The following is a 15,278-nucleotide window of genomic DNA, read 5'->3' on the forward strand; positions in this document are numbered from 1 at the left end:
TATTGCACACAGATATTGATATGTGCAATCACACAGATCTGTACAATCAATTATGTTTCAATTAAAAATAAATAATTTAAAAAGAGATATCAGAACCAATTTCTGAATTATTTCCATAAGTATATTGATTTTAATTTAAAAAATTAATACCAATCTTGTATAAGTTGATTTTACTATAATGAAAATTCCAGACAGAGAGTGACAATTTTTGACACTAACAAGTTTTGTAATAAAATACTTAGTAATTTACATATTAAATGCTTATAGGGAAGTTGTGCTTGGGCTATTAGTATATTACATAAAATAAAATAAATATTATTTTTTAAAGGATCTCATAGAGCATTAAAAATGACTTAGAAAGAATATATGTGAGAATAGTCACCCAAGACCAATAACTTTTCTGAAACTGAAGCAGTTTTATTATTTGCCACGTTTTAAAGCTTATCGTCAGAAATCTGTCGAAAAATTTACCATTTTTGTAGAGATTTTGAAAACATTTCATTGAACTTTCCATTAAATTGTTCTGTACCAGCAATAGGTTTAATTCTGAGAATAACATCTAGAATTTATGGTCATCTTTATATTTATAAGTTTCAAGTCAGAGTAAATTTAATACCTGAAACTGACCTTTCATTTTAGAAAACTAATCCCTGGTTAATCTGATATCTTATACCTATGTCTTTTAGGTGCAATTTCATTTTCTGTTAAAAGCAGAGAAGATGATGATTTTGAAGAAGACACAGATCAAGATAGAAAGTCCTCCTTTCAGGAATCAATAACAGAAATAGCCCACTCTCTTGATGAGGGAGACTCAGGTAAATTTATTATGATGGAGAATTTCATGATCTGTCTGCACAAAGCTAAATCATCATTCATTTTAAAATTAAATATGCATAGTACATATCCAAATTTGTGTCGCCTGTATCTGTAAGAATTTCATTGTATTATGTCAAGATTATGTAGTTTACCTTCTGGATTTCTCCTGCTATTAATATCAATAGATCACGATATTTCAGTTAGAAAGCTGCCTGTTCTTCCATAAGTGAAATGCTTTACATATTTTTCTATTATTAGACAAGAACAATACAGCAAGTTTCTGATAAAATGTTAATGAGTGTATTATTTTAATAATGTAATATGCTTCTCTTACTTCAATATAGGAGATGATAACAATCTTTCTCCTTTGCAAAGAGACTAAATGCTATTATTTTCCTTTCCTACATTATAAAAGCTTTATTTAAATGGTGTTAAACATCATATATTTTCAGTGGAAGTTCAAAGGACAATTAGATTATGTAGAGTTGGAATAGTCGGGGTAGGTTTCTGGAGAATGAGTGAATGAGTTGTTCTTTTATAGGTTAGTAGCAGGGTCTTAAGGGATTATTAGAGAAGAGGTTCAACAGGAGATAAGTCATGGATTCAAAAAGAGGTATATGAAAGAAGAAATTTTTATTGAATGTATCTCTCTCAGGGTTCTTCAGAAAAACAGAAACTACACACACAGGTGCTCGCACGCACACACACACACACATGAGGCTACTTCAAAAAGTTTATAGAAAGACTCATATTATCTTTTAATTCTATTTTTCCATGAACTTCGCATTGTTAGAGAGAGAGAGAAGGGAGATTTTAAGGAATTGTCTAGCATCACTGTGGGAGTTGGCAAGTCCAAAATCTGTAGGGTAAGCTAGCGGGTTAAAAATTCAGGAAAGAGTAAATGCTGCAGTTTTTAGTCTGAATTCCTCAGTACAGGACAGGCATGCTGGAAACATAGGCAGGGTTTCTATGTTGCAGTCTTGAGGAAGAATGGCTTCTTCTATTGGGAACCTCAGTTTGCAGTTAGGACCCTCAACTGATTGGAGGAGGCCCACCTGTATTATGGAGAGTAATCTGCTTTACTGAAAGTCTACTGATTTAAACGTTAATCATATTTTTAAAATAGCTTCACAGCAATATCTAGACTGGTGTTTGACTATACAACTGGGCACCATGGCCCAGCCATGTTGACACATGCAATTAAGCATCACAGAATGCATTGATTTAAAAGTAGTGTTTAGGCAATATTCAATATATTTTGGAAAAGGAGGAGCAGTTCAGGCCATTTAGGCCACTGTAACAACAAAATGGGTTTAAAGTGAAGAGAATTAGGTCTTTTTATTGTGGTGATGGGGATAAAGAAATACCACTAAAGATGGAAATCATTTCAGAGACTAGCATTAGATGACTGTCCTGAAAGAGGACAATGAAAGAAAGGATTGATTGCAAAAACCCTCATCAATATCTAAGGCAGAAGAACCATGAAAGAAAGTCTTCATGAAGGTAGAAATGTTCAGAAGAATTTTAAAGGCAATTGGAATATTATGATGTGATATTAATGGACTAAAACAGAGGGATATCTAATAAAAAATACTAAGCTGCATGATGAAAGTTTACGAGATAAGGAGTTAGGAAAAATGCATCTAATAAAATTACAGGTATCCCCAATTCTTCAGACAGGCCTTTCTATATCCTTATTCTTAGGATTAACCTTTTCATCATCTATGATAATATGGGTTCTTTTTTAAAACTGCTCTGTAGCATATTTCTTCTCAGCTAGGAAACTCTTCCAGCTTTTCTCCCATCCAAGAAATGAAAACAACAACTTTATAAGAATTTTTAAACCTTCCTGATAGAGAAATATGAAAAATAATGGTAACACCATGTTTTAATGAGAGTCAAATCAAAAGAGCAATCCCATGCGTTATAATGGAAATTTATTTTTTGAAAAGAACATTTACAATATGTTTAAAATTTCTTTTTTTTTTTTGTGACTGGTAAGGGGATCGTAACCCTTGGCTTGGTGTCGCCCGCACCATGCTCAGCCAGTGAGCGCACCGGCCATTCCTACCTATATAGGATACGAACCGACGGCCTCGGTGCTACCAGCACTGCTGCGCTTCCAGAGCTGCATTCTCCCGAGTGAGCCACAGGGCCGGCCCTAAAAATTTTAAGAATTATTTATCTCCTTTGATCCATTGATTCAGTCTAAGAAATTTGTTAGGATAAAGTAATCAAAGATAAGCATGCAATAACTTATGTGATCCGTTATGTTGAATAACTGAAACTAAAATTTTAAAAGTGAATATTTTCTGACATATAAATGTGTATATTCACATACAAGCATACGAATATATCAATCATATATAGCACACACATTCTAGTATATTTATATTTGTATATGTATATCTACATACCTATGTCCTTATTGATATTTTAAACCTGGAATTTTATACAAAAAATATTAAGTAGCTTTCATTTGTTCATGCGGCTATGAATAATTTTCATCTTCATACTTTTCAGGAATTTCTCAAATTGCTATGTTGAATGTTATTGATTTTATAATTTTAAAAAGTTTTAATATGTTTGAAGTTTAGAGTTAAATAACGTTTAATAACTACTATTTTTGTTGCTATTCTCATTAATAAATCATTCACTAATTCCACTCTAACGAATAAATTAATATTCAATGTACATTTTTAGCACTGTAGGAATTAAATTAGCTACCTCACAACACTGCCACATGTGACAGTCACAGGAATTACAAATAGTAGGTGTTATTGGCCCTGTGATGATTAATTCTGTGTGTCAACTTGGCTGGGCCATGGTGTCCAGATACTTACTCAAATTTATTCTGAATGTTTCTGTGAAGGCATTGTTTTTCTTTTCTTCTTTTTTTTTTTTTTTTGAACGAGATTAACATTCAAATCTATGGACTTTGAGTAAAGCATATTAGCCTCCATAATGTGGTAGGGCCTCATCCAATCAGTTGAAGGTCTTAGTAAAATAAAAGTTGACCTCCCCTGATATCCTACAAATTTTGAATTTACCAAGTCTCCACATTCCTTAAAGTCTCTCTTTCTCATCATATGTACACATATTGTTGGTTCTATTCCTCCAGAAAACGCTGAGTAATATAGTTCCCATTGCACAGATGGGCAGACTGTTACTTTGCCAAAGACCACATGGTAAAGGTGGTGAAGTTGGGAATTGAACCCTGGTCTTCTGGCTCCAAGTTATTCTACTGATAGTTGTGCTAAACCAGAGTCACAAGACAACCTCCTTAGTCAAACATCCTGTTTCTCTCCAGAATTATTTTCTTTGTGAGTTCAACATGGGTTAAAGTATTGGAAAGATCCAGATAAAATATGCATGAACTGCCTAGAAGAGGAACCACTTTTCATTTTAAGAACTTTGGTTTATTATGGGAGAAGTCACATTTAAATGTCATAAAACATTTAAAGTGCTTTCATAAAGTTGAAGGAGCAGTCCATACAAATGTGAGCAGAGAGGTTTTCTCAATAATTTTGTATTAGTATGAATTTGGTAACCTTATTCTCTGCATATTAATGGTTTTAAAAGAATGAACTGGTGTTTGCAAAATAAATAAGCATAGGAGCCTATTCAAAATTTGGAAGTAAGTTTGCCCTCAAGAACTTTTTACAGGTATTTGGAATAAGAACTCACTTGGACTTCCTCCCTTTTTCCCTCTCGTTAGCCGAGTGCTCTGAATGTCTGAATTATTCTCAGACTCACCAATTTTATATGTGTTTTGGTAGCTAAAGTATTAGAATAAGATGGAACATAATACAATATAATACAATACAATATGGTACAGAGCAATGTAGCCCACTAAAATGCATTGTCATACAATACAATACAATGTCATACAATGCCATTCAATGTCATACAATGCAATGACATGCAAACCAATACGGGGTTACTTCAAAAAGTTTGTGGAAAAATTGAATGAAAAGTAATATGAATCCATCCATGAACTTTTGAAGACTCCTCGTGTACTCATAGAGAAGATTTTTAGAAGAGGAAGACACTGAGATTTCCACTAGTCTGAGATCCTTATTTCTTACTAAGGCTCAAAGAGGTTCGTGATTTACATGACAATTCTTGAAATCTTTTAAACATGACAATACTGAAGTGAATATGCATGCCATTTACTGAAACTGGAGGACATTTTAAACCATCATCTAGTTCAACAGTGGAAAAGAAAAGAATGTAAAAGATAGAAGCTGAACACGAGAAAAAAAATGGAAAGAATCCAGATTTCTTGCAAGTACAAAACCCCACTATGCAGGACCTTTGAGGTTGATTAGAGTTCCAGTTTCAGTGTGGGGGAGTATAAGACTTTGAACATCTCCAGCAGCAAATTTGCCGCTTTTAAAAAAAATATCAGGAATCCAGATGTAAACATCATTGTTTTACAATATAGTGTACACCCCATTCCTGAACTGCCAGGATCTTTTTTCACACTGCCAAGAAACAGAAAGCTCATGTTTCTGACTTTCCCCTGAGACTAGATTCTTACAGTCCTGGAAATGTACCATTATGAACTGTAATGCCTTATTTAGACATTACTATGTACAGGTATGTCTTGGCAATTAGTTAAAATAAGATTGGTTTTTTCTTTTGAAACATTAATTCTTAACTTAAAAGTAAAATTGTTCTTAAGTTTATTTTAGTGGGTAATATAATGAGTTACTGGGGTAAGCACAGGGTCAGTTGCTTTTACAGGACATTGTCCTGGCCATGCAGGATGGGGCTCCTCTTACTGCTCACTGTGATAAAAGCAGCTTCCCACGTGTCACCCCTCAGCTCTCTTGACAAAGGAGTTCATTAAAAAGGGCTTGAAATGATGTCTGTTTATGATTCTGAAATTCAAATGTTAAGTATGATATTCTGAAGCCTATATTAAAAAGCACTGAAGAAATTTTTTTGTTTGTTTTGTTTTGTTTTTCAGATGATGATGTTAGCAATTTAAGAATCTGGTATGATCTTGAGATCCATAGCTCTCCTGGACCACCCTTAGATGTTATTGAGACGAAGTGTACCGCTCTGGTAAGAGCCCATTAAATGTTTCATAGGCTCTGTCTTTTCACAAACAGAGCTTGTGTTGTACACTAAATCGCTATCCCTAAAAACACCCATACCAGACTAGTATATTGACAAAAATTATTCAATCATAGTAATTTCATGTTTAAATTCACTACTATGGACCTTAAATGCTTTTGGAAAACACTTTTAGGTTACAGGGCATCTTAGAGTGACTGCACTGCTTAGCATTCTACCTGCATGTTTCAAGAGTTGCTAGAGCAAATTTAACCTTAGTCTACATGCTTGTCCTCACATATACAATAAAAGTAGTGTTGTGCTCTTCAGGGTCTTTCAGCATTGATTCTTCCTGGTTTCTACAGCACTCTTTCCACTTTGAAATGTATTTGGAGCAACTGGCACATATTGTGGTTTTAAGTAATAGTGAATAAGAATAGGATTACCTCATGTGAACTATTAAAGTATTACTAAACCTGTGTTCAAGATTATTTAATATAGTCAAATACTGATAGTCTTGATTCAAATGAAATATGAGGGCAGCATGAATAGCTGTGAATAATGCTTAAATTAAATTAAATTAAATTGCCTTATTAGTAATCATATCTAAATTGAGAATAGTCCAATTAATGTAATTTTCATTTTTAAATATGTGGATAGATTTCTTCATAGAATTGATTATTTAGAATCTTGAGATTTAGCTCTAATAAATAGAATGTAAGAAAAGATTTAAAATACTTTTTGAAAGAAAGTGAGCTGAAACGCTGGGTACCTATTAAGCAAAAGCTTGATAAAAATTAAAGGAAAAGAATCTGCTGGGCTGCACTCAAAATGGAGGACAGTAGGGGCTGCCCTCAAAGAGGAGAGCAGCCCCAGGCACCGGGGTGGGAGAGCTTATATAGGTTGTGAGGCGCCAAGGGCTAGCTGATACAATCAAGGAGGGGCATTATGCTAATGTGGAAGCTCCACCTGGCTGATAGAACCAGGGTGGAAAATTGTGCCCATGAGGAAGCAAAAGGGTTTCTGTTTCGCAGAAGTCACGAGGTTTCTCGTAGAGGGAAAGGGGGGGTTGGCAGCCATTCTGTGCTTGTATTTTCCTAAAATGGCACTAGCTATGTTCAGAACCTATCATTTTGTCTATAAATTGATTATTTGCCCACCTGGTTTCTGGATAAGTCTCTACTGAGGCATAAAAAATGAACGGTTAAAATATTGAAATGAACTCAAGTATAGCTTGCAAAAATATTATCTTCTAAGTGGAAAATTATTTAATATGATGATATTAGGATCATTTTATTCAGTGAAAATATCCTATTTCTGTGATCTGGTTATCACTGCAGCACAAAATCTTTTCTAAAGGTTATTTTTAAATGACATCACTTTAATTACACAACATCTTTCTATGAAAAGTGATTACTGAATTAAAATTTATCCTTTACTGAGACATAAGAGAAAAAAAATTTTAAATGCACCTGAAAAAATTAGGATCGTGAGGTAGATGCTCTGAAAAAATGACATTGGCTTCCTTATTAACTATATGTTCAAAATAGAGATGAATTGAAATATGCAACAAAAACCAGAAAAAATACAGGGCCGGCCCGGTGGCACACTCAGTAGAGTGCGGCGCTTGGGAGTGCGGCGGCGCTCCCGCCGAGGGTTCGGATCCCATATAGAGACCGGTCCGCTCACTGGTTGAGCACGGTGCGGGCGCGACACCGAGGGTTGCGATTCCGTTACCGGTCACGAAAAAAGACAAAAAGGAAAAAAAAGAAAAGAAAAGAAAAAAATAGATGCAATTTTAAAATCACATAGACAAACAACTGTTGTATCTTCTCATTAAATTGTACATAAAATACCGTTTTTCTGAAAGAGCTATTAGGCCTTCAAGAAAATACGGATAAAGATTGAGATTTTTATAATTTTCAACTTTGAATACTGAAGAATGTTACACAGGTTGAGAAACACACACCATTAGGGTACTTTATACGTAAGAAGACTGAGCAAAAACTAAAAAGAAGCCACCACCTGTTTCTTTCAATGAGACATTTCAAATATGTTTTTATTTTTGAAATTAAGATGTGCATATACCCTTCCAGGAATATATGACTATTATTTTGATAAGCAATGTAATCTCAAATAATGGCCCTTGTCCATTTTCCATAAAGGACTTTCCCCTTTCCATGCAGTAAATTTTATTGTAATGTAAGCCTAATTCAGTTTGTACTGATTTCATATCAGTTTTTAATTTAAACTTCTCCTCATTTTGGTACCACGGTGGGATACCTGTAACTCACCTTACATGCATATATTTTCTGGTTGTTATCAATTATATCATTGCTTTTATTTTTCCTTATGAGCAGTTAGCACAGTTATTTCATAAAGACATTTAAATAATTTTCTTTCATGGTCTACTTCATTGAAAATGCAATTCTTGCATCTACATTTCATTGAGTAGTTCTATATTATAATGCAAGAGCAAAACCTCTTAACACCATTAGCTGCTAGATTGTTCTTTTTGTTACTAAAGGCATGTTTGCTGTCTTACTTAAATGTTCACTTTCAGCTGTGGTTGGTGAAGAAGGGGAGTTTTTTTTTTGGACTAACTCTATCTACTACCCATGTACGCTACTGTAGGTCGAAAGGAAAACTTCAGCCCTAAAGATTCATTAATAAAAATCACTGACAAATTTAGATCACTAGGAAGAAAAGGCATAACAAATTTTATTATTTAACATGCTGGGAGAAAGAAAAGCACAGGGGAATCACAAAAAAAGTAATGTTGCAATTTTCTATTGGAGTATAGATTTAATATACTCTTTTCCATAAGGAAAATGGAGATGGGGGTTGTAGGAGTAAATGATTCTTAGGGGGATGCAATGGGTCTGGAGAACATACAATGGCCAGGGACAAAGTCTATTTGTCATGCAAAGTAGACGATGATTAGTAAATGATTCTCTTCAAAATAAGGACCAAAATATAAGACAACAGTGTGTGGCAAAAGTTAGTCCAGGTGTTTTGACAGATTCCAGTCTTCCTTCCTGTGATATGAGTTAAGTTAATTAAAACTCAAGGAAAGGAACAGAGGCAATTTGTCCAGACTTTAGGCAGATGAGGGAACAGCTTCATCCTGTGCTTCGGAGAATTGACAGACAGGAAGGAGGGGGGAAGGTCAGAGAGACCTTGAGGCCGCTTCTTTATCCCAGCATGTCAAAGCATCATAATTTGAGCTTTCTGCACTTCAACACTGCCAATGATAATGATGTTGTTGCCAAGCTATGAAGTCTTGCTACCTTTCTAATAGTAATTGCCTAAGGTGAAACGTACGTCCTCTTAAACGTTCAGATGTGAATATTTATTTAATAGAGATGGCATGTTTTTTTTTAACATAGTGAATCATTTATTCATTTTTTGAAGAAGATGCTTTCTGAGTACTTTCAGAAGTACAATAAAATTGTCGTCCCCACATATATATTATTTCCTAATATTTCTGGTTGCATTTGCTGTTTTGCCAAATCAACTGAGAAATGTTTTACTTAAACTTTAGATCTTCAGATGTGGCAATAAAGCACTCAAGATACTAAGTAATCTCTGATTTTTCGCCCACATCTCAACTTTTATTATATTCAACCCAATTTCCACATCTTCCCTAGAGATGAATGAATGATCAGAATCTGTCTACAATTAGGGAAATGTAAGAAATATTTGCATTCTTGAGGAACATAAGTTTGGTTACTTCTTACTGCAGGCTCCAAATAACAGATTATAGTCTTGGTAAACAATAATTGCCTGGTAGTAGTCAATTCTCTATTGGTGTTAAGTATTTAGTATTTCTTTTGGAATTTTTAACATGTAATATCTGTTCTTTGTTTGAACTCAAAACTCTCTTACACGTCGTGTTGTTTGGCTGTGAGAGAATGATGAGAGCAACCCACTACCTTTCCACCAACGCTCAGTCACTCCAATATACAGCCCTGAGCTATAAATGTTTTCTTTTTCTTTTTTTTTTCCTTTTTGTCTTTTTTCGTGACCGGCAACGGATCGCAACCCTCAGTGTCACGCCCGTACCGGACCGGGACCGCAACCCTCGGTGTTGTGCCCTCACCTCGCTCAGCCAGTGAGCGGCCGGTCTGTACATGGGATCCGAACCCTCGGCTGGAGCGCCACCGCGCTCCCAAGCGGTGCACTGTAGCAGTGCACCACCGGGCCGGCTCTAAATGTTTTCTTAAAAACAAAACTTAAGTGTGTAAACAAAATATTTCATGCTTTAAGATTTAAATCAGCCGTAGCCTGTATACTACAGTATTTCTTCCATTGTCAGTGACAGTTGTATGACTTTTTCTTTACTGAGTTTTTTATTCTATCATCAAACTTTACCTAAATTCACTATATTGTTAGTAGCAAGACCCAGAAATATTTCCACAAGCTAGTAAGAGAGAAGCGTAGTTAAAAACACTTTTAATCTGCTTGGTTTCAAACATAAAACATCAATACAAAACAGTACACGTGAGTTTCCAACCATTTTGTACAAGTTTTTAAAGTTTTAGTCTCCATAAACTCAAAAATGCATTTTGAGGTACTAATCACTTAATGTATTTTCTTCTTTCTATCATACTTTTTGTATTCCTTATTTTTCTGGGTGAAAGATCATATATCATGGGTGTAGTACATGATATTGAAAATTTTCTTCCTCATGAAATGTTCAGGTAACAAAATTAGCATTCTTCTTTCAATTTATCCTGAGAAGTTGTGAAAAATTCTTAAATAGATTTTTTTTTTAATCTTGAAAATATTTCATGGCTTAATTTGAGTTAAATACAAAGAAATATCGATACAGCTATGGGAGGTAATTTTGGCTAATGTTGCAAATGCTCGTATACCAAAAGATTCTCTAAAGGTAAGAATTATGGTAAAATTTCATCTCTATTATTCTGCTTATACTCTTATTTGAAGTTAAAAGCATTTGCTGGCTTCCAAAAGATATAATGTTTTTCCTAAAGCTATAGAACTAGTATACTAAGCTTTAATATTTATGTTTATTGCGAAAGTATTTCCTGAATTATTTGTTTATTTGTAAATTCTGGATTGATTTTTTACATAATGTCTATAGCTTTTAAAGATCAGCAATAATTATCCACTTCTACTTCAGCGGACAGTGGAAACAAGGTCATGACCTAAGGTTGAACTGTCTGCACTTCAGTGAAGTGCCTAATAGAGGGGCAAGGGGGCTTTGCTCTCCAAATCATGTATCCCGCCAGGAGCAAGGACGCCTTTATTTCTCTCTCTATTCCATCATCCCTTTCTCCCTCCCCACCCTTTCTTCCTCCCTCTTTCCTCCTTTCCTTCCTATAACCCCCCTCATTCTTTTTATTTTTGCACCAAAGTTACATGTGCTGGCCAAGCCCTGTGCTCTGAAAGCCAATTCCTTTATTAATTTGCACATAAGCAACTTTCAGGCCAGCAATGACTCTGAACAGAATTTCAACTAAACAAACCTCTTCAGGAGATTTTTATTCCAAGTTACAGTAAGAATGCTGACATGTATTTACAGAATACCTGGGTAGTGATGGTGAATCCTGTTGACACTCTCAGTTCATAATTGCTGATATTGCTGTTCTGGTTTGATATGATATAACCAGTGTGACTTGCGGAAATGACATGAAAATAGGGATTTAGTTGTTTAGTCTTCCAAAGGCAGAGAATGATATCAAAGAGAAGATTTTACTATGGGGTCAAGATGGTGGAGTAGTCAGCTCCTGGTGTCGCTCTCTCCCACAGAGTGACCAATTTACAGCTTTTGAGGAGCAGTGACAGAGGACCCAAAATCTGTGCTGGAATGGACAGGAGCTGCCCACCAAAGGACCCCAGTTCAGGTTGCTCCCCATTTCATATAGACTTTAGAGCTTTTGGGCTCACATGCCCTGAGCCTGCTGGCCAGAGAAGGCAGGTGGAGCCAGGGCAGAACTTCTCGTGCAGGCGGTCCCATCTCTGTGAGCGATCTGAGAGGTACAGGTTCCCAAGGCCTGAGCCAGACAAGCCAGTGAAGGCCGACAGGGCAGGAACTTCAGCCCAGGCTATCCTATCTCCGTGACTGGCCTGAGAGGCTCCAGGATCCTAAGCCCCGAGTCAGACAAGCTGGTGAATGCAGGCAGGGCGGCACCTCCATTGCAGGCCATCCATCTCCGTGAGTGACCTGAAAGGCACAGGTTCCCGAACCCTGAACCACATGAGCCGGTGAAGGCTGACAGGGTGGGAATTTCAGCCCAGGCCATCCTGCCTCCATGAGTGACCTGAGAGGTTCCAGGTTCCCAAGCCCCAAGCCAGACAAGCTAGTGAACACAGGCAGGATGGGACTTCTAGCCCAGGCCATCTGTCTCCTAGAGGGACTGGAGAGGCTCTGGACTCCCATGCCACCTGACCTGCTGGTAAAGGCAGGTGGGGTGGGACTTCCAGTCCAGGCCAGTTTCTGCTGTCCAGAAGCAGCAGACCCTTCAAGCCAGACACAAGGGTGAAACAAGTGAACTGTGATACCCCTGGCCACAATGTCAAAGCACCAAAGGAAAGAAACCAGAAATATGAAAAATCAAGAAAGTACATCACCACCACAAGAAATTAATAACTTACAAGTGCTAGATCCTATAGAATAGGAAGTCTTTGAAAAGACAGACAAGGAATTTAGAGTAACTATTCTAAGGAAACTAAATGAGATACAAGAAAACTCAGTGAAACTATACAATGAAATGAGAAAAAATATGCAGGATCTGAAGGAAGAAATGTACAAAGGAATCAATGCCTTGAAAAAGAATGTAGTTGAGCTTGTGGAGCTGAAGGATTCATTCAATGAAATAAAAAATACAACAGAGAGTTTAACCAGCAGACTTGAACACACAGAAGAGAGAATTTCTGGCCTCAAAGACAGGTTGTTTGAATTATCACAGGCAGACCAGAAAAAAGAAAAAGGAATCAAAAAACTTGAAGAAAATTTAAGAGAGACAACTGACAACCTTAAGTGCTCAACTATTTGAATCATGGGTATTCCAGAAGGGGAGGAAAAAGGAAATGACATTGAAAACATACTCAATGAGACAATATCAGAAAACTTCCCAGGTATAGGCAAAGTCACAGATACCCATATTCAGGAAGCCCAAAGATCACCAAACACATTCAACCCAAAAATGTCCTCTCTGAGACGTGATAATCAAACTGACATAACTCAAAGACAACGAGAGAATCTTCGCAAAATCTCCAAGAGAGAAGTGGCAAGTCACTTATAACGGAGCCCCAATCAGAATAACATCAGACTTTTCATCCAAAACACTAAAAGCCAGAAAATAATGGGATGATATATTCAAAATACTAAAAGACAAAAATTGCCAGCCAAGAATACTTTACCCAGCAAGGCTATCCTTCTGAAATGAAGGACAAATAGTATATTTCTCAGACAAACAAAAACTGCAGGAGTTCACTACCACATGACCAGCTCTACAAGAAACTCTCAAGGATGTACTGGGTTTGATACCACAAAACAACCATCACTACCGTGAATACACAAGAAGGAGCAATACCTACCAGCAAAACAAAAATGCCAAAAAGAGAGAAAAAAATAGTTTATCTATCACCCCAAGAAACCAATAAATACAGAAGACAAGCAGAAAATTAGAAAGAAAGGAACAAACGATACTTAAGACATCTATACAAAAATCAGCATAATGCTAGGAGTAAATCAACAACTTTCAATAATAACTCTGTCTGTAAAGGGAGTAAATTCCCCATTCAAAAGACACAGACTGACTGACTGGATTAAGAAGATGGACCGAACAAAATGCTGTCTCCAAGAGACTCACTTGACCTGTAAAGACACATATAGACTAAGAGCGAAAGGAAAAGATACATAACGCAAGTAGAAATGAAAAACAAGATGTAGTAGCTAGTCTTATATCAGATAAAATAGACTTTAAAGCAAAAACCATTAAAAGAGATAAAGAAGGCCACTATATAATGATAAAAGGATCTATCCATCAAGAAGACATAACAGTCATAAATATATACACACCTAATGTCAGAGCAGCCAGATTTACAAAGCAAATACTATTAGATCTCAAAAAAGAAATAGACAATAACACCATAATATTGGGGGACATGAACACCCACAGTCATCATTGGACAGATCATCTAGGCAAAAAATAAACAGAGAAACAGAAGATCTAAACAATACTTTAGACCAATTGGATTTGGCAGATATCTACAGAACATTCCACCAACAACCTCAGAATATTCATTTTTCTCATCAGCACATGGAACATTATCCAGGATAGACCACATGTTAGGTCAAATAGCAAGTCTTAACAAATTCAGAAAAAATTGGAATTATTCCATGTATTTTCTCTGATCATAATGGATTAAAATTAGAAATCAATAATAAATGAAACTCTGAAAACTATACAAACTCATCGAAATTAAACAACATTCTACTTAATGACACATGGGTCCAAGAAATTAAACAGGAAACAAAAAAGTTTCTTGAAACTAATGAAAATAATGACACATTGTACCAAGACTTTTGGGATACTGCAAAAGCAGCCTTAAGGGGGAAATTTATTGCATTAAATGCTTACTTCAGAAGAAAGGAAAGATGGCAAATAAATAACCTAACACTTCACCTTAAAGATCTAGCAAAACAAGAACAATCCAAACCTAAAGTGAGTAGATGGAAAGAAATAATTAAGATCAGAGCAGAACTAAATGAAATAGAAACACAAAAAACAATACAAAAGATCAATGAAACAAAAAGTTGGTTCATTGAAAAGATTAATAAAATGGAAAACCTTTAGCAAGACTAATTAAGAAAAGAAGAGAGAAGATCCAAATAACAAAAATTAGAAACGAAAAAGGTGATATTACAAATGACACCTCAGAAATACAAGGAAACATTAGAGACTACTACAAACATCTATATGGCAACAAATTTGAAAATCTGGAGGAACTGGATAAATTTCTGGATGAGTACAAATTACTAAAACTGAGCCAAGAAGATATAGAAAATCTGAACAGACCAATAACAAGAAAAGAGATTGAAGCTGTTATCAAGAGTTTCCCAACAAAGAAAAGCCCAGGACTGGATGGGTTCACTGCAAAGTTCCACCAAATCTTCAAAGAGGAACTGATACCAGTTCTCTACAAACTGTTCCAAAAGATTGAAACAGAGGCCATTCTCCCAAACTTATTCTATGAGGCAAATATCACCCAGATACCAAAACTAGACAAAGATGCATCTAAGATAAAGAAACTACAGGCCAATATCCTTTATGAACATAGATGTAAAAATCCTCAACAAAATACTAGCAATCAGATTACAGCAACACATCAAAAAAATTATGCACCATGATCAAGTGGGATTCATC

At 35.8% G+C, this 15,278-nt stretch overlaps 1 protein-coding gene across 1 annotated transcript in view; it reads left to right on the plus strand.

Annotated features, from left to right (window-relative positions):
- Positions 1 to 15,278, plus strand: part of LOC103597327 (chromosome unknown open reading frame, human CXorf30) — a gene marked incomplete at its 3' end in the record, with an annotated part of 119,539 nt that overhangs the window by 70,451 nt on the left and 33,810 nt on the right. The window contains exons 6-7 of the mRNA XM_008581150.1: positions 687 to 815; positions 5,792 to 5,889. Of these exons, the coding sequence (XP_008579372.1) occupies positions 687 to 815; positions 5,792 to 5,889 (227 nt within the window). The remainder of the gene's footprint in view (positions 1 to 686; positions 816 to 5,791; positions 5,890 to 15,278) is intronic.

This window comes from Galeopterus variegatus, unplaced genomic scaffold (assembly GCF_000696425.1).
Source record: "Galeopterus variegatus unplaced genomic scaffold, G_variegatus-3.0.2 Scaffold2281, whole genome shotgun sequence".
Lineage (NCBI taxonomy): Eukaryota > Metazoa > Chordata > Mammalia > Dermoptera > Cynocephalidae > Galeopterus > Galeopterus variegatus.